The following is a 21,156-nucleotide window of genomic DNA, read 5'->3' as shown; positions in this document are numbered from 1 at the left end:
AGGTGCTACCGGCCAGTCTACAGATGCTGCACTCCCATCGCAGTTGCTGTCGGTAGGCGTCTGCTTCCTATAGACACCTACTGCAGCATTTATACATTTGTTGGACGGTATTGAACAGCAGCTTCCTTACAGCTGTGCAGTACTGTCCACATCTGACTCAGGAAATACAGTATAAGCAAAGAGGAAGGAAAGAAAACACCTTAGTTAGGGCTCTCTTATAAACACATTATAATATAAAATATAACATATTAAATATGATTCAAATAAACTAATGTTGCCTTAAAGTACTAAAATAAGTGATTAACAAAAACACACCAATGTGTGCAATAAATGCATAAAGTGAATATTAGATTGGAGCACAAGATTGTGTAGAAGTATGTATAATAAGTCCTTCTGGTTTATCCTACCAGTTTGAACACAGGGGTAAATTTACTAACAAACGAGATTGGCTGAGATGACCATCTCGGGTGATTTATTGATTTTCTCCCTGCTTGCAAATTTACTAAAGGCAAAGTCGGGTGAGTTAGAGAGAGATTTCTCCCATCTCCCTCGTAAAACTCGGGTGAGATAGCAATCTCAAATCAAATCACCCGAAATCAGGCCAAATCGGAAGTACTTTTCACCTAAAACATACATCTCTCAAATTTACCAAGAATCGGAATGACAAGCTCGGGTGAGATAGGAGCAAACTCTCTTGCAAAATCACTTTTCAAACTCTCAACCCCCTGAGCTGCGAGATGGTCAGAAACATACACAAATCATTGTGATTTGTGTATGTTTCTTTCTGTAACTGTAAAAAATAGGGATAAATTGTGAAAAAAAATGATGTGAGGTCCCCCCTAAAAACAATAACCAGTCTCGGGCTTGCCAGCCTGTCCAGGTTCTTAATATTACAGGGAAAAAAATGTGTAGGGATCCCCTGTAATGTAAGAACCAGCACAAGGCTGCAGGGACAGAGCTGGTTTTAAATATACAGTGATAAAAAATGATGTGGGTTCCACCGTATATTTAAAACCAGCCCTGGACCCTTTCTAACGGGGGGCTGATGCCACAGCCAGGGGTGCCCTTTCACCGGGCCCCCCAGCCACAGCATCAGCCCTGACCATTAGTCAGCCCAGGCCAGTGATCCCAACTCCCCAGGGATCCCTGCTAGCTGACAGCCCGGGGCTATCCCCGCCACCCCTGGGTGGTGAGTGGCGGGTTGATTGTGTTAGGTAAAGTGTAACAAATAGATGTATCATCATTGTCTTTACAGTGGAACTACAGGTCCCAGCAAGCCTCCCCCGCATGCTGGTACTTGGAGAACCACAAGTACCAGCATGCGGGGCATTAAGGGCCCACTGGTACCTGTACTTCACCTGTAAAGAAATGGTTAAAAAAACACACAACACACCTGTAAAATAAAGCTTTATTACATACATACATCACATACATACTCACCTGTTTCCAGATGTTCACATCCACTTGTCAGTGTAAAGTATCCTATTGGAAGTACCTGTAAAAAAAGATCCAATACTCACCTTTCTGTCCCACGATGTTCACCGCAGAAATCCAAGCCAGGCCCCGTATACAATGTAACAGCATGTTACTGCATGCTGTTACACTGCGCTACTGTCTGCTCGTGGGAATGAGCAGACTTCAGTTGCGTGCCGCTGGCCAATCAGTGGCGGCTAACATTAGCGGCCGCTCCAGGAAAATGGCCTCCAGAAAAATGGCGCCTGCGCCGTTTTCCCAGGGATGACAGTACTGCGCATGCACGAGTCACCGCCATGTCAAAGTCAAATAATCGGATATGATTGCTTTACAATTATTATCTGACGATATAGTCGTCTATGTTCTGATGGCGTCACTAGGACCGCTACTTTGCGTCAGTGCAATCCAATGCGCACAAATACGAATCCACAACACACATACACTGACGCACATAACGCACACACATATATATATATATAATATATATACATACACATAGAGGCTCATATGTATATTCACATACGTACACATAGACGCTTATATGCGTATTCACATACTGTGTACATACATATGCACATTTGCTATTTCAATACACAGACACACATATGCGAACGCATACATATAAAACGGTTCCCACACACTATAGTTAATAACCAGAGTTATTAAGGGTATTGCTAGCTAATAATTATGATGTGATATGCACTTAAGAGATATCTAAGGTTCAGAAAACAGTGGACATGTCATGTTTGGTATCATACTAAATCCCTGTTTATTTGCAGACACCCGTTTCTATCGGCAAAGAAGTCGCATCATGCGTCCGCTAGTTATGGATGATAGGGAGTTATTGTATAGAATGTTATAACTTGTATGCAGTGTTGTAGCCAGTTTTAACCAGTTGTTCGGCGGGAAGCTACACAATGTGACCGTTGGAGGACTGAGCCATACCCTTGATGACACCGTATGAACTAACCAATGACCAAATTAACCAGAAGCAAGAACCAATGAGAACCTGTCAATTTGTCCCTTCATTAACTCTGAAACCTGTAAGGTATATAAGCTGTGTCCTGATCTCAGTGTACAGACACCCTCTTTGCGACCGCAGACTTCTGGATTGATGACTGTATACTGGGACCAGTGCGCAAGTGTATGTATCGGCTGTACTATTGCTTTTTACTCTAATTGTTAAAACTTACATCGTGTTACTTTTTTACATAAATAACTTTTTGTGCTTTGGAACCACATGATAGGACTGGAAAGCAATTATTTCTTAAGCGACTTGCAGTGCTAAATAGCGACTGGTAGGAATCAATAGATGTGGGCTCGCAACTGAAACCACGCTACCGGAAATTGTGCATAGCATACGGATTTCAGTTCCTCAACAAAGGGTGGATGCACCATATACGGGTAAGAATGCAATATGTTTAAAGTCTGTTTTGTACTCTGTGTTGTGAAACTGAATGTCTGTTTTTGTGTAATCTAAGGAGCGCTGATTAGGACTCAGGGACCAAACAGAAAAGTCTGTTTCTTTTATTGTCACTTTTGCACTGCAATAGGCGATTCGCAAATAGCGTATGCGTCTTCCCTGTATTGCTGCCACATGTTTAAGCAATCGTTGTGATAGATAGTCTTGTTGTATTTATAGCATGATCACTTGTTAAAACCTCTGAATAGGTATTGTCACTAGGGAAAGCAATTTTTCTGCGCAGAAAACAAGGTGTGATATGAATGTGAACGCGTGCTTGTGATGTGATAAGAAAAAAAAAACAGAAAAGGATTTTTTGGCACTGTTTGAATGAGACGGGTAGACCCGGTAGGTGTCTGACGAGGCACAACTACTACCGAGTAGGTAAACACAGCAGGTATACTGGCAGCGAGAACAGGGATTTCTGTTTTCAACGAAAACCAGAGGGGTTTTCGGTAGACACACCCAATAGTAATCGCAAAGCTTATTGGTAGATAGTATCTATAGGCAATGCGATTGGACCGCACGGTTGCGTACACACCGCATGGTTGCGTATAAAAACTGTGATTGTGACTTGGTGTCATGTGGGAGTGAATCGCTGGCAAGGGTAAGTGTTAATGCTTAAATTCTACCAGTTAAAGATTGCTCAAAGTAGGAAGCTGTCGGGCGAAGCTTGTAAGTTTGTCCGGAGAGCAGAAGAATAGCACAGGCTAAATTCTGTTTCCTCATTGTGTAAACTGACAATCACGCCTAAGCGGTCATTTTGCACAGAGGGAGGAAGTGAGTGGATGCAGCTTGTGAATTCGTCCACCGGTCAAAATCCCTAGTGAAAGGAGCAAAAGCGTTGTCCCAGATGGGTGCTAAGCAGTCACTAGGGATGGTCGAGGAGATGCTGCTTATGGAAGGGCCGACAGGTTCGGCAAGTTATATAATGTATGTGAAGTATGGTGCATACGCAACAGCGTACTGTGACATATGGGTCAAGATGACCAAAGGATGTATGAAACCATTTCCCAAAGTTGGCAGTTTCAATTCGGAGGTACTAAATAACGTTAGAGATAACATATGTTTAGTCAAATCATTGAAGAAAAGAGTAAAGTATAATGATTGTTTAAAGTTGTGGCAGCACTAGGGGAACACATGGCAAGGTGGGGTATGCATGCCGCAAAGCAGCATACTCACACCATTAGGTAGCGTGCACACGCCACAAAGTAGCATGTTCATGCCACAAAGTAGCGTACACACGTGGCAAAGTAGCACGCCACAAAACAGTGTACTCATGCCGCAAAGCAGCATGCTGCCAAGTAGCGTAACCACGCTGCATGGTAGCGTTATCACGCATAAAGAAGGGAGTGCATGCACACCTCTGCCGCCCTATGCAGCCACAGTTGAAAGTACAGCCAATACCAAATCGTAACATGTAACCTATATCCTGTTTTAAGTCACCTTAAGGAAAATGTTGTTGTAGAAGATGATGAACCCACTGTAATTTCAACCATTGCCCAAGGTGTTAATATGCTAGATGTTCCACAGAGACAAGGAAAGGCAGCGATCAAACCAGCAGGAGCAGCAGCTGAAATTGGTGAGAGTAGTGTAGAGCGTAGTAGAAGAGAGAACATCCCTGGTACCGAAACAATAAGTCCAGTAATTGATCATGAACATAGTGACGTGGTAAGTATACATCTTGTCCGTACAATTGCAGTTCCCTATGGGAAACCGGACAAAGATGGTGTAGTTCCTATCAGGAATGTAGCAATGCATTGTCCATGGACGAGAGCAGAATTGCATTCAATTATGTCAGACTTCCCAGACCCTAGGAAAGAGTTAGCCAAATGCCAGAAATTTGTTAAAGATTTAGGTAATGCTCATGATCCAAATATTAAGATTGGCGAGTGGTGTTAAGGGCCTGTCTTCCTTCCAATACTGATGTACAAAAGTTTATTAAGGATTGTATATTGGAGGAGGATGAATCCTTAACGGATGAGGATAACCAGGTAAATATAAAGCGAATAATCACACAATTGGCTATATATTTTCCAGTGGTAGTGAACTGGAGCAAAATCTTCACTATTAAACAAAAAGATAGTGAATCTGCAGCAGATTATTTCACCAGGGTGCTGCTAACGATAACCCAGTTCACAGGGATAGCAGATATAAAGGATGATGTACACCACAGGGAAGTAGCTGTTATGGTACTAATGGATGGTCTCAAAGATAATCTAAAGACCAGGGTGCAAACCTCTCTACCTAACTGGAGTGGAATTACTGTAGATGCACTTAGAGAGTCTGCCATAGAACACGACAAGAACATTTCCAGGAAGTAAGAGGCACAGAGTGAGAGGTTAATGGCAGTGAGCATTCAGGCTTTAGAGGGATTACCTACACAGTGACATGACTACAACACATACCAACAACGAAGTTATACAGTAAGGTGTTTTCATTGTAACAAAGAGGGACACATAAGAAGGGATTGTAAATTGAGAAATCAGGGGCCACCTAAGAAGGAAACACCTAGATACACCCGAGAGGGCACTCACAAGATTCAGCAAATTTTCAACAGTTACCCGCTCACATAGTCACAGCAAACGCTCTGCTGGAGGATGATAGTCAGTGCTAGGGGTTAGGTCATACCTGTAGTCTACAGCCAGTCAGGTTAACAGAGAATACTATGGAAGAACCTACAATGACAGTTGATATATCTGGTACTAAACACACTTTTCTTGTAGATACAGGGGCGACCAGATCCGTGATAAATTCTCCATTTAATTTACAGCTTACCAAGAAAACCATAGCAGCAATGGGAGTAACAGGGAGGGTACAGCATTACCCTCTAACCAGATCTGCAGAAGTTACTATCGGGCTGCTGCAAACCAAGCATTCCTTTCATCTGGCAGCAGTGGCTCCTACTAACCTCCTGGGAAGGGATTGGCTGTGTAAAATGGGATGTGTCATATACTGTACCCCAGATGGTATATTCCTAGATATACCAGAGAAGGTTGCGCATGAGGTACAGGATATATTGGATACACTGCAAAGGTAAATGTTGCACTCTACCGTTCTAGAACAAAATCCATCTCAGGTAAAAGAGATGTTATTGCAAATACCGGGTTCCCTCTGGACCAAAGATGGACAAGACACTGGATTGATGGCAAATGTAGCTCCTGTAATGGTTAACTTGAAGTGTGGTAGGCAGGCTCCAAAAATCCCTCAGTACCCATTGAAGCCTGAGGTGGAGCTAGGGGTGTATCCAATAATTGAGAGGTTACTGCAACAGAGGATTTTAATTCGTACAGCTAGTCCAGCCAATAGTCCCATTTTTCCAGTGAAGAAGAGTGGGGGGAGCGGCTATAGATTAGTACAGGACCTTAGAGGGGTTAACAAATTTGTTGAAAGCCAATTCCCCGTAGTGTCCAATCCAGCTGTCATCCTCATGCAGATTCCACCGTCTGCAACCCATTTCACTGTCATTGACTTATGGTCTGCTGTTCCTCTTCACCCTGACTGTCAATACCTATTTGCATTCTCCTACAGAGGGGTACAATATACATGGACACGATTGACCCAGTGTTTCATAGACAGCCCCAGTATTTTCTCTCAGGCCTTACATGACTGTTTGCATTCTTTTCAATCAAGCAATGGGTCTATCCTCATTCAATATGTAGATGATTTGTTGTTGTGCTCTAATTCGTTTATGTCATGTTTAAATGATACTAAACTATTGTTGCTTCATCTTTCACAAACAGGGCACAAGGTTGCAAAGGACAAATTACAGCCATGCCAGACTAAGGTTAAATACTTGGGACACTGTCTAACCCAGGGGCTAAGACACTTGACAACAGACAGAATTTAGGCCATACAGACCATGACACTTCCACAAAACCAGCAGCAAATCCGTACCTTCTTGGGCATGTGTGGATACTGCAGGATTCTATTTCGGCATTACCAGTGCAGGAATTAGTTTCATCCTCAAAACCTGACCATGTCACACACACTGAGGAGACAGAGCATTCTTTCCTTAACCTTAAGGATACTGACAAGAGCACCTGCCTTGGGAATACCAGATTATGAAAAACCCTTTTAATTATATTGTACAGAAGCTGATGGCTGTGCAGCAGGTGTCCTCACACAGAAACATGGTGATGCTAGCAGACCTGTAGCATACTACAGTGCACAATTGGACACTGTGGCAAGATCACTCCTGACGTGTTTAAGAAGCGTAGCTGCAACTGCTCTTCTGGTAAATAAGAGCGAGGATGTAGTATTAGGGCATGATACAACTGTCTATACACCGCATGCAGTATCTTCTTTGTTGAATTCTGCCCAAACCAGACATGTCTCTTCAGCAAGGTTCACGAAATGGGAACTAGCTCTGATGGCACCTGCAAATATTACCATTAAACGGTGCAATACGTTAAATCCAGCAACGTACTTACCATATGTGCCTCAAGATACACAAAGGGTGGAAGGAGGTGAGTCTCTGGTTGAAGGTGAGTTTTGCAGGTATACTGACACACATGATTGTATGGAATTTTTGAATCAGACCTTTACTGCAAGACCAGACATACGTGACACACCATTAGAAGATGTAGATTGGACGTTTTACATGGATGGGAGTTGTCATAGACAGACAGACACAGGAGAATTATGCACAGGTTATGCTGTTGTAAATGACGAGGATGTTGTAGAAGCTGAACCACTCGGTCCACCTCACTCGGCCCAGGTGGCTGAACTGGTGGCACTAAGGAGAGCATGTGAGTTGGCAGAAGGTAAATCAGCTAATATATACACTGACTCTAGGTACACCTTCGGGATAGTACATGATTTTGGGGCTCTTTGGCATCTTAGGAACTTTATGACAGCAGCAGGCACACCAGTAGCACATTCACAACACATAAAAGGACTTCTGACAGCAATTCAGTTACCAAAGGCAATAGCTGTCATCAAATGCAAAACCCATACATGCGAAGAAGACCCAGTGTCAATGGGCAATAACAGAGCAGATGAAGCTGCCAAATGGACAGCAGGGTTATGCATAAATATACCAACTAACAAAGTGATGGTCTTCCAGACAATAGACACACAGAAATGAATTGAAATGCAAGATTTGTGTTCCCTACAGGAAAAGGTGGTCTGGAGATCAAAGGGATGTGGTCAGGAGTCCTCAGGACTCTGGAGAGATGGACAAGGTAGCCTGTTGCTCCCAGGGCATACTACCCAAGCCTGGCTGAGGCAGCGCATGGTCTGATTCACCTGGGAAAAGAAGGTATGTGCAAGTTGGTCAGAGCATATTGGTGTGCACCAGGCTTTTCTTCTCAAGCTGGAAAGAGGGCAATGTCCTGTCTGACATGTTTGAGGAAAAATGTCGGGAGAACAATACCAACCGAGCCATCCCATATCCCTCCAACAGATGGACCTCTTCAGGTAATACAAATCGACTTCATCCAATTACCACCTTGCAGGAATCTCAAGTATGTATTAGTTTGTACTGATGTATTTTCTAATTGGGTAGAGGCATAACCAGCTGCCACTAATACTGCTGTTTTAACTGCTAAGAAGATTGTTCAGGAGTTTGTATGCAGATACGGTATCCCTAGAATAATAGAAAGTGATAGGGGTACTCATTTCACTGGTGATGTTTTCCAGAACATGTGTAAACTTATGGGAATCAATAGTAGACTTCACACCCCCTACCGACCACAAGCCAGTGCCAAGGTGGAGAGGGTAAATGGTACTATTAAGAATAAACTGAGTAAGATCATGGTTGAAGCTGGATTAGGTTGGCCAGAAGCCTTACTGCTCATCCTCCATAGCATCAGAACCACTCCCAGACCTCCTCTTAATCTGTACCCCTTTGAGATACTGTTTGGGAGGCAACCTCATTTGATTATAAGTCCACAGGATGATTTGAAGAGTAATAATGAGGTTACTGTGCAATACCTTATAAAAATGAGTAAACAGCTGAAACAACAGAAACAGAAACTAAAAACGTTGTTATCTGATATGCCAGAAACAAACTGTCATGATGTTGAACGTGGAGAATATGTTATGATCCAAAATTTCTTATGCTCAGGTTGTTTGACAGACCGGTAGGAAGGTCCTTACCAGGTGTTGATGACAAGTACCACATCTTTGAAGGTAGCAGAAAGAGATACCTGGGTCCATTCCACTCACTGCAGAAAGGTCAACCACCTGAAGGAGGTATAAGGCGAAGACAAGATTGCGAGCCTGTTCCGGGGGAACTAAAGACTGCAATGAAAATACCTGAGCCAGAGACACGTACAGATTACTATTCCAGCAATGGAGTGGTGATCTGTTTCTTTTTCTTGTTCTAGGGTTCTTCTCATTCTTATTTGTTTCAGGATTTCCTATTTCTGTGACAGAGGACAGATGACGGAGAGGAAGGCCGATGGTTCTGTCGATAGAGTGAAGTCGGAGGAGAGAGCAATAAAACGATCAGGGCAACCTGTGGTCAAACTCAGTTCAGGGATTGTTAAGAGATCTGTTAGCCATGGAACTCGGAGACATTGTGAGGGGCTATTGTATGAGGAATATTGTATCTGTGAGTACTGTGGATCCCTAGTTAATGAGAAATGCATCCAACGATGCCAGTCCAAGAGTGAACCAGACTGAATGTTGGGTGTGCACTCACATGCCTCAGGGACAACTTTAAATTTATCTGAGCTCCTTGAATTACGGGGAGGGAGGTCCATAGAAGGTAAGTATAACATTACCAGGTCCCCCAGTTTAAAGCTGCGCCAATACTCCATAGATCGGTCTTTGCTGTGTCTGAACATTTCATACATAGAAAGACTGGAGAATTGGGAAGCAGAATTATTGGATCAGACAATGGCTCACCACACCAGTAGTGACGAACACCAGAGACGAGGATGTAGGAACAAACCGAATGTGGTACCTATTGGAAAAGCTCTTATGGGGTATTGTCGAAATGTTATTCAGCCTGAAATGTGTCTTGAGCAGATGAGGACAATAGGCATAGGTAGTTTTGTTAAAACTTTGTGATATTGTGCAGGATCGTAATGTACCTTATGTCCTCCCAGATAATATATGCTATGTTTGTGGAAGAAGGGCTTATTCTTGATTATCTCTGAGTTCCAAGGGTTTATGTTTTATAGGTAAATTGATCCCAGAGGTAATGACCCTTACACATGATGAAATGATTGGTATCCATAAAACCGCACCACCTCCATACATACACACACAGTATGAACATTGTGACAAAAGAAATATGATCCCTCGTGAAAAACATATAGCCACACAGTTGATTAGTGAAACAACTGGCTTCCAAATTTTGGTAGCATTAGATCCCACCAGGATCACTCAGGGAACTTTAAATTTTAGATATATCCAAGACCTGGCTAAATTAATAGACAACATCACCGAGATGTATGATGACACTTTCAGGTATACATGGTAAGGAGCTACAGGCTTATAAAAAGGAATTGGTACAACATAGGCTAGTGTTAAACTACCTGACAGCTATTACTGGTGGATGTTATGTGACTTTGGCCACCCAATTTGGTGTCAAGTGCTGCACGTACATCACCAACAATACTAATGACTCCAAAGAGGTGATAGACCAGAGAATGGAGGAAATCCTACAACTGAAATGGGAATTTCGGAAGGACCATAACATTTCCCTGTATGAGACTGAGGTAAAGGTAAAGGAATGGTTCTCGTGGTTAAACCCTATAAAATGGTTCTCCGGTCTAGGGCAGTGGGCCCAGAAAATAATTGCTAGTGTAGATAAGCTCCTTATTCTTATACTTGATGTCATTTTAGTAATTGGTTTATGTATCAGATGTGTTCTTACTGTGTTAAAGTGTGGAAAATGTACCACCAAGGTAAACCGTGAAAATGAAATCCTAATGGTGGTGAGTAGTGGTGGTATAGGTACTACGGTTGATAAAGAACTGCATTACAATCCTGAAATTGAATGTACCATCAGATAATAAAATGTGAATACGTTTGGTAATGTATAATAAAATGTATTGTAAATGTTCCGTTAAACATCATAGATAATGTAGTCTCAATTCCCCCAAACTTCCTTTAAAGGTTTGGTGAGGTCCCACATCCTACCAATGGTCCCCTATAGATTTGCTGAGTGCGTATAAGGGTTGTTTTACCCTTTCCTGAAATGCATTATTGACGGTTCAATGACCAAATTGTGTCATACCGTATAGAACATTGAATAATAATTTATTATGTATGACTAAAAAGGTTAAGAATAGAATTTGATAGTTTTATGTTTGCTATCAAAGGGTGGACTGTCAAAGTCAAATAATCGGATATGATCGCTTTATAATTATTATCTGACGATATAGTCGTCTATAGTTTGATGGCGTCACTAGGATGCTACTTTGCGTCGGTGCAATCCAATGCACACAAATATGAATCCACAACACACATACACTGACGCACATAACGCACTATATATATATATATATATATATACATACACATAGACGCTCATATGTATATTCACATACGTACACATAGACGCTCATATGCATATTCACATACATACAAATGCACATTTGCTATTTCAATACACAGACGCACATATGCAAATACGAATCCACAACACACATACACTGACGCACATAACGCACACATATATATATATATATATATACATACACATAGAGGCTCGTATGTATATTCACATATGTACACATAGACGCTCATATGCGTATTCACATACTGTGTACATACATGTGCACATTTGCTATTTCAATACACAGACGCACATTTGCGAACACATACATATAAAATGGTTCCCACACACTGTAGTTAATAACCAGAGTTATTAAGGGTATTGCTAGCTAATAATTATGATGTAATATGTACTTAAGAGAGATCTAAGGTTCAGAATACAGTGGACATGTCATGTTTGGTATCATACTAAATCCCTGTTTATTTGCAGACATCTGTTTCTATCGGCAAAGAAGTTGCATCATGCGTCCGCTAGTTATGAATGATAGGGAGTTATTGTATAGAATGTTATAACTTGTATGCAGTGTTGTAGCCAGTTTTAACCAGTTGTTCAGCGGGAAGCTACACAATGTGACCGTTGGAGGACTGAGCCATACCCTTGATGACACCGTATGAACTGACCAATGACCAGATTGACCAGAAGCAAGAACCAATGAGAACCTGTCAATTTGTCCCTTTGTTAACTCTGAAACCTGTAAGGTATATAAGCTGTGTCCTGATCTCAGTGTACGGACATCTTCTTTGCGACCGCAGACTTCTGGATTGATGACTGTATACTGGGACCAGTGCACAAGCGTATGTATCGGCTGTACTACTGCTTTTTACTCTAATTGTTAAAACTTACATCGTGTTACTTTTTTACATAAATAACTTTTTGTGCTTTGGAACCACACGATAGGACTGGAAAGCTATTCTTTCTTAAGCGACTTGCAGCGCTAAATATCGACTGGTAGGAATCAATAGCCACCATTTTCCCAGTGACTTTTGAGCAGCATTATGAACAGGAAAGTATAACACTATATGGGTGCAGGGTGTGCAGTTTGGACCCCTTTGGAACCAGGGGCCAGTGTGCACTACAGACTGTGCAAACATTATAGATACGCCCCTGTCTACAAGGTTCAAAGATATCCTATATACTGTAAAAATACACTGGACACACAGCCTCTTTTTATTAATTTTTTCCTACTTCCACACTACTTGTTTTTACTATATTAACGCTGTTTGAACGTAAAGACTGGGTGCCAAACTTAGCACATACAGTATAGGACCTTATCAATAAAGTTCTGTTTTAAAAAAAAGATTATTGATGGTTCTGGATGCAAACCTGAAATAAGACCTTTTGCTTTTCCTTCGTTTCATGCCTCTCTTCATAGGCAAGCTCACTACCACCAATTACAATTTACTCTCTCAGTTCTGAGTCACACATGTTGCAATGTTCATGCACCATAGTCCTTTTAGCATGCCACATATCTCCTTACTGTGTGAGTACATTGTGGCGCCTCAGTTACACTAATATTCCTTTGTTTCCTGATGTTTTTGTGACTATTATTTATTTAATTTTTCTACTAACAAATTTCAAAACAAATAATTTCCTCAATGTTCATATTCTGAACATCAAGATCTGCAATGTGTCTATGAATATTGCTACATTTTCACATTAATAACTAGATATCGTATTTTCTACTAATGTTCCCCTTAGGCTGTTTTGGCAGGGTGCCGTGCCCTGCCTGTTTTTTAAATGTTGATATGTGACCTGCACATTTTGCAAGTGCTGATTTTCACTCTGTGCCTGCACTTCCCAGGAGCAAGCCGACACACAGGGGTATATTCACTAAAGGTCGATCTTAATTGATTTAAAATCGATCAAAATCGATCAACATCAATGTTTCGTTTCTGGGGCTAAATCACACATTTATTAATAATTAAAAACCTAATTCAAAAGTTCACCTCACAAGCCAGTAACCTGAACACGGGGAGTGACAGGCAAGCAAGCTTGGCTGCCTCTTCCCTCCATTCATCTTTCACTGATTGGTGTGGTGTCCATTTCAGTGTTAGCTCCATGACAGCAGTCCGTTTTCACAGACTGGCAGGTGGAAACCGGAGGTGTTCGTGCAGATGGAGGAGCCCCGAGGTACTGAGGGGGACGAAAGGCAACACTGTAACATCCTAATGGGGGCAGGCATGTGATGTAGTCGGAGAAATGCAGTGATACAATGCTGAAGATGTACAAAACTGTGGCCTACGAATAATGGGCCTGATTCAGAGCCGGACACTATTTGCGCTCGCTCGTCATGAAAATAGGGGTGGCTGTTCAAATGAACCGTTCGCTGTTTGCGGTCTGTTCACGCCTCTAGGTCTGAACAGGCGTTCAAAACTTGCGGTCGTTTTTTGGGAAACTACGCCCCCTGGCCGCTCGCATCCTACGTCATGTCCGCTATTTTTTAGATTAATTGAGTACATTGACCAGGGTATGAACTGCTCGCTATTCTTGGGGTTGGTTTTTGCTACCACAATTTTGCGAGCAGTTCTGGCTATAAAATAACCCAGTGACATGGTCAATGACGCTGCTGTATTAATTATGCACACCCATAAAACGCCCGTTTTGACCTTTAAGCACGCCTTCGTTCGGATCTCCACTCCCCATTTTCAAGCACCCTCCCCTGTTACCACCCACAAACGCCTCATTCTGTCACTCAAAATAGCAAGCATTCGCAATTTAGCGAACAAACGATTTTCGGCCGCAATGACTGGTTCGTGCATGCGTATTATGATCCGTACGCATGCGCAGTTGGGCAAACATCGCTCGGAGCGAACGAGCAGCCACTTGCGTCCGGCTCTGAATCAGGCCCAATGTCTTATATGAGGGGGGGGGGAGGGGTCCTTACCTATATTTTATATGTCTGTGAGGGTTTATAAAACACTAGAAGCAAATATGTGTATAAAAACTATAAACATGTGCTGTGCATTGGGTGCTGACTACCCGTTGTATCTTTATCGATGTGAAGCGTTACATAAAAAATGTGCCCTTCAAAATGAAAAAGTGCCGTCCTCTGTGATCAACACTCTCCCCTATAAAAAATCCTAATATTAGCAATATCTACTGTATACATCTTGTTTTGCAAACTCCTTAGTGGATATACTGAAGTACAATTACTGGTGCTCAGATACAATAAATACGAAGTGACTAATAGCCACTAATCAGACTTTTGTTAAAAGTTATCTGCATTGGATACAGTGCGTCATAGCACATTTTGCCCCAGGCTTCGTACTTGTGCCCCACTGTATCCCACTCATAATATTAACCTAAAATCAAATGGCGGTATTCAATTAGTGACAACATGTGGTCACGATGTGTAGCTGTGCATGTCACTGCTTAATACAGAATCCGTTTACCTGTGCACGTCCATGGGGTGTTAAAATTATATATATATATATAATGGTGGTGGTTTCTGGAGTAACGGTCAGAATGCCGGAGCCTCTCTGCATCACCACTAATTCATGTGCTTTGTCACATACACCATCTTCTCCTCCCCACTGCCTACAATTGGGTATTAAGACCGCTGATGCAGTAATGTTTATAAACCATGTCCATGTCCTGACGTGTTCTGTACTGTAAGTCACTTTGTTCTTGTTTTGTTCATACCGTTTCTGTTCATTTACATTGTAAGGCGCTGCGAACCCCTTGTGGTGCGTATAAATATAGAATAATAATAATAATAGAATTGCCCTTAAAACGTATTTTATAATTTAATCATAAAGTATCTTTGTAGCTTACCAGTACAATGCACATTCCAGAGACTTTCCAACTGTCACTTGCTTTTTCTTTTGACCTTGCAACTCCATTGTAAATAATTTGGTTACCTTTTCCTGCATGTAAAAATTATACATTTTTAAAGACTAAATAATATATTAAACAGCCTTGATAAATAACTCCTTTACCTACTGCAAGTTCTTTCTGTAATATTATCTATTAAAATTGCTATCATTACTGTATTATACACTGTACATTATACTCTCCTGCAGCTGAACAAACTACATATTTGTCACACTCACAGGCTCCCAATAATTATAGGAAAGGCCGTAACTAGGGACTGTGCTACCGGTGGTGTCACACAGAGCGCGGGGCTCTGTGGGTGGCACCGTTGCTGCCCGGCAGTCCTTGCTTCTGGCTAGCAGGATGCCTGGCCACATCACCTACTTTAAATAGGTAAACATATAACACCTGCACCTGAGAGGTGAGTGAATTAAACTGCAATTTGATTGTGTGTTAGGCATATATGTCATACTAACCTGACTTTTTTATCTCTTCTCCGAGAGAAGCCCGGAGAGAAGATGCAGCTGGCTACTTCTGGGGGTTGGGTCGGGCTCTCACGTCATAGCATTTTAGCCTCGCCCCCTCCATACAGACCATGATTCCTGGTGTTATCTCCCCATCCTGCCCACTTCTATAGGAAATGTGCGGGATGCGGGAGATTCACCCATTCTTCCTGGGGTGAGGAGGAATAACCGAAAAATCAGGAGACTTTGCTAAATACAGATTTGCAGTTCCAGTGATAGTGCTGACAACAAATGTCTTTATGTTTTGTAAACGTATATGGCATCAGTATTGACACACAGTTGGTACTATGTACAATATGGATGTTGTGATGGCTGCTTTCAATCAAGGCTATACAGAATAAGTATGAGAGGTGAGTGTGTCAAGTATATATGATAGTGTACATAGCCGTAACTAGAATATTTGGTGCCCTGTGCCAGAGAGAGCATTGGCGCTATTTTTTAAATAGTGCACTTGAAAAGGGCCATAGCCTCATGGGAAAGGGTCAGAGAAGAGATAGATGAGGCCAGGAGATGCTGGGGATAAAAGAAGAGGAAGCTACAAGTGAGAATGATAACAAACAGGAAAATTGACAGGACCAAACAGTGCCCCCTGCCCTGCGGTGCCCTGTGCCATGGCACTGGTCACACTACCCTAGTTACGGCCCTGATAGTGTAGGGCTTGCAGACGTTTGGCGTCAATTGATGGAAGTCTGCAAGTTTAAATGTTTTGATCCAAATATGAACATAATCCCCTTGCTATAATTTGTTATATACATACAGATATTCAGCACACTAGTACTATTGCAACATTAACAAAAGTCTCTCTGTTGTGCACACACACACACCACATTAATATTGCCATGCAGCTGGTACCATGTACAATATGGGTAAAACTGAGCACCGGCATATTTCCAATGTATGATTCTTACTTTTCAACTTCTACAGTCAGTATTAAAGTTTAATGTCTAAACAGGTAGGTTCAAAATTTACTAAAGGTTGATTTGGTGTTTTTTTGTGACAGCAAGAATGTGTATAAAACTAAATAGGAGATTTACTAAAGGTAAAACCGACGGGAAATGGCATGAAAAATCCAACTTTAGACGGCAGTAGACCATCAGACCAAACATTGTATCTTTTTCATAGACCGCAATAGAAATCATGGATTCACCAAGTAACGTGTTGTAACTTAAAACCAATAGAATCCGCAGAAAAATTGCATCACAATAGAAGAAATAAATAGACCTGTCTGTGAGGAGCAGGTTTGACTGAAGCACTGCACATATATTTGTGATCTGTGCAGGCTTTGATGTGTAAAAGAGTAAATAAATGGTTAATTTAAAAAAAAATCACCTGCCCGAACTTCTCGTACTTGAAAGTCAGGGCAAAAAAGTTTGGGGGTTCCTTTGTAGGAGGGACCTCTCCCCCCGCCCTAAAAAAGGGGTCCCTCCTCCTGAGAAACCCATAGTGGCTATGGAATCATGTTCAGCAGGAAATCACTTTACAATATATGTAAAATTATTTTAAAAATTAGAAACACATTCAGAAAAGTGCATACAAAATATATAAAACAGAAATGCAAGTACAAAGAAATCACAAAGGCAATATAAAACTGAATGAATGCAGAAACAAACTTATGGTGCATACACACGGTCAGATCAGACAACGATAAAGATATCGTTGTCTGATCGTCCTGCATGTGCTGGATAATCGTTATCAAACATCCAGCACTGCACCAACCCCCAAATGACTAAACGACCTGCGACCAGGTCGATATCTACCAGGTTGGACTGCATGAACGGGCGATGGTTGTTTTTGTTTTCGACCATGTGTGCCCGTGCATCGTCCGTCGTTTGGGGGTTGGAAGGGGCTAAAAAATGGACGATATAAACGACGTAACTATAAACGATATCGTTATCGTTTATATTGTCCTGCTAAATCTGACCGTGTGTATGCACCATTAGATGGACATTATGTGTATCCCATGCAATAAAAAGTAAATTTAATTACTCTATAAAAATATTTCAATAAAGGTACAAACTATACCTTGTAGTTTTCAAGAATAGATTGTAATTTTTTTAGAAGATTTCGAAATATCTGGGATATCTCTTCATCGATCTGGCCAAACATGTTGTACATTTTGATCTAGAGATAAAAATACAATGTTAACATTTATTTTAAAAAAATCATTTGGTAAAATTATTAAAATGGAATTCTAAGGGAACCTATAACATTGCTCAGCTACAACTTACCAGAAAGTGAATTACTGTAAGACTGACATGGCAACCTCCATATAGTGTTCATTCTAGCACCCTGCACCTGTCACAACCCGTGCAGTCCCTCTTTCCTGCCTGGGGTGGTGCTCTCTACTCTGGTGTTTCTAGCACAAACTGCTGAGATATAGACCAGAGTGTGCTAGAAGGACCAGAGCAGAGCGAGACATGCCATGTAGGAAAGAGGAACTGCAGAAGTTGTGAGAGGTGCAGGGTGCTAAAATAAACACTATCCATATATAAATTATCTTTACAACTTTTTTTACTTTAGTGTTCTACATATTGCACCCACTGCATATTTTTTGGGATGCAATTTACATCAGCATATTAGATGTATATTGTCTCCAACTCTACATCGGCCCCAGATCTAGAGCTAAGAATTTTAATCTCAATTACCATCTATGCTGTCACTGCAACTATTAATTTTGCCTGCTAAGATACATCTAAATAAAACAATGTTCAATTTAGTGTTCATGTATCTATTTAGTAGAGTACACCAGTGTTCAAAATTTATTTTAAAATAAATACACGTGTTTGTGAGATGGCCCATGGTTGGCTAATCTATTTCAAACCAGAGCTTCATCACAAATATCAAAGAATAATCTAAGCACATTTGAAAGTAGGTTATGTAAAATCACTATTCAGGGTATGAATTTCAAGGACTTTTAATATCCTATACATCACTATCAAGTCATCTTAAAGAGATAATATGGCGCAACCAGGGGCTTGACAGTGGGGGTACTAATTACCTATACCTGGGCTTGTCGCACCCTAAACCTAACCATCCCTCCCCGGTGCCTAATCCTAACCTCCCCCCTAGAGCCTAAACCTAACCTCCCCCCTAGTGCCTAAACCTAACCTCCCCCCTTAGCGCACTGCTGTGCGCTAAGCTGTGGTGGATCCGGGGGGCTGCTGACACTGAGCAGTAGCAGTCTCTCTCTGCCTGCATGATGTGCAGGGTGAGCGATCACAATAATTGCGGCCCTCCATCTTGGATCTGCCCCTGGCTGAGGGGCATACGGCTTTTCCCTTTGAAGTATGCGGCACCACTCATAATTTTTATTTTGTAGGGGCATGTCCACACCTCAACTATTTGGTCAAGCCACTTCCAGTGCCCGGGCCCATCCACCCTCTCTACGGCCCTGCATCTAACCGAGTTAGAGGCAGGGTGGAAGAAAGCTTTATGTTCTGATGAGACCAAGATGAACTTTTTGGGCTCAATGATACGCACTATGGACCTCATTCAGAGCCGCCCGCTAAAAGCAAGCGCTCGCTCTGAATGAGGGAGGACCCTTTTTATTTTTAAAGGCCGGCCCCCTGGCCACTCGCTAAGCTGTGGGTGACCACCCACAGCTTTTGCGAGTGGCCTGGTGATGGTCGCGACCATCGGGCTTGCAACGAGACCCTTGTGGTAGAGTCTCGTCTGCCGCAAGCCCCAGTGAGCTTCCGGAAGCTCACTACTGACATCACTGGTGATGTCAGTAGGGACGCCCACAAACGGTATGCGTTCCATCAGGAACGCCTCAGTTTGTCCAGCCACCCCCCTCCCTGCCTACAAAATGGGGCGTGCTGTCGATCAACATCGCCAGCCGCCCCGTTTGTAGCAAGCCCTGGAGTGAGTGAATTTCTCACTGGCTACGGGGCTTGCGCACGTGCATTGCACACGCCACGCGTACGCAATGCACAACCATCGACCCGTTTGCGAGCGCATAGCGCTTGCAAGCGGGTCTGAATGAAACCCTATGTTTCACATTGTCACATAAATAATCTCCTTACTGTGTGTAGCATGGTGGTGGAACATGTTACGAATGTTGACATTCAAGATGTTGATATGTTCAGAATGTCAACAGATGGTATGTTTACATCCACAATGTCGCCACTGGTCATGCCCCCATTAGTTGTATGTTAATGTGCCCTTATGTACCAACCAGGGTGGTGATGAGGGCATCCGAGCAGGTCTCCAGGCATCTGAGCAGGTTTCTTTGTTTCCACTGATTGGGTAAATTGCAAAAAATATCGGTGGCCCATTCAATGATCAGACCAATAATCCTAATGTGAATTTATGGAAGGAGATCAAGCAAATTTGGGGAGCAGCAATTTATTCCAAACTAATAGATTGAAAGCAATATTACAAAGATCAGAGGGTAAAAATTGCAGCATCCTGATGTGCAAAGTTGGAGCAAATAGTAGATAAAGGGGAATTTTCTGAGTAATAAAACAATTGGGTTTAATACTTATTGCCTGTTTTTTTTATTTGAAAGTAATTAGGAAGAAGCCTTACAGTTTTTTTTTTTTATTTGACATTACAGAGTATTTAATTCCATTACATAAGAAAACAAATAAGTAAACAGGTGAGGACTACGTTTTATTACTACTATGAATTTGTACAGTTTTGGGCCCTAGACCAGTAGATATAGTTTAGGCTGCACACAATTTGTTAATACTATGAACGTTTAATGACCCGATTCTTTAAAATCGTTCCTTGTGGAAATTGTTACCTTATAACCTGGGTGTTGCCCATTGTATTGTGGATTGAAAAATCCTGAATCAGTAACTTTGCTTTGAATTTTGTCCCAGTTTGTCTCAGCCTCTGTCGCAGATCTTTCCATTAACTTTCTCAACTAAAACAAAAAATAAAAACAGTTTGAAAGTTCACAAAAAATTACAAATAAAAAAAGAAATTGATAATAAAAAATCCTACGTGCTTATTTGAATATGAGGTAAGTGCACCTGCTGTTAGAGCTTTGGGGCCTGAGTTGCACGCTAAAGCACATGCAGCAGCGTCTATTAGCAGCTTCCCATCTGCAAACTTCCTTACCTTGTGCCAGAGGCTTAGTAAGAGATGGGCAATGCACACAGGCCCCCTCCACTCTCTCCGGCATCCGGTCGCATCACCACAGCAGTACACTCTGGGCACTAGTCTGTGCCCAGTCTAGTGCAATGCCATTTTCCCGGCGATTTTCCTACTGTGCATGTGCAAAACGATGGGAAATAGCTTTTGAGTTGATAGTCCCATTACTTTTGGTCCCTGAAAAAGTGGGAGGCACATATAAAAACCCTTGTAATTCCTACTCCGTTCACCTGATTTGGACGTAATTACCCTCAAGTTAAATCTGAAAG

At 41.9% G+C, this 21,156-nt stretch overlaps 1 protein-coding gene across 1 annotated transcript in view; it reads right to left on the bottom strand.

Annotated features, from left to right (window-relative positions):
- The window catches only part of LOC148501328 (uncharacterized), a gene marked incomplete at its 5' end in the record, with an annotated part of 127,417 nt that overhangs the window by 21,021 nt on the left and 85,240 nt on the right, over nt 1-21,156 (bottom strand). Inside the window, 3 exon segments of the mRNA XM_088450671.1 lie at nt 15,225-15,316; nt 17,810-17,908; nt 20,535-20,657. Coding sequence (XP_088306797.1) covers nt 15,225-15,316; nt 17,810-17,908; nt 20,535-20,657 — 314 coding nt within the window.

This window comes from Taudactylus pleione, unplaced genomic scaffold, assembly GCF_031769625.1.
Source record: "Taudactylus pleione unplaced genomic scaffold, aTauple2 ptg000520l, whole genome shotgun sequence".
In the NCBI taxonomy this organism is placed as follows: Eukaryota; Metazoa; Chordata; class Amphibia; order Anura; family Myobatrachidae; genus Taudactylus; species Taudactylus pleione.
Note: the sequence above shows the minus strand (reverse complement) of the source record. Positions and strands in the feature narration are given on the sequence as shown.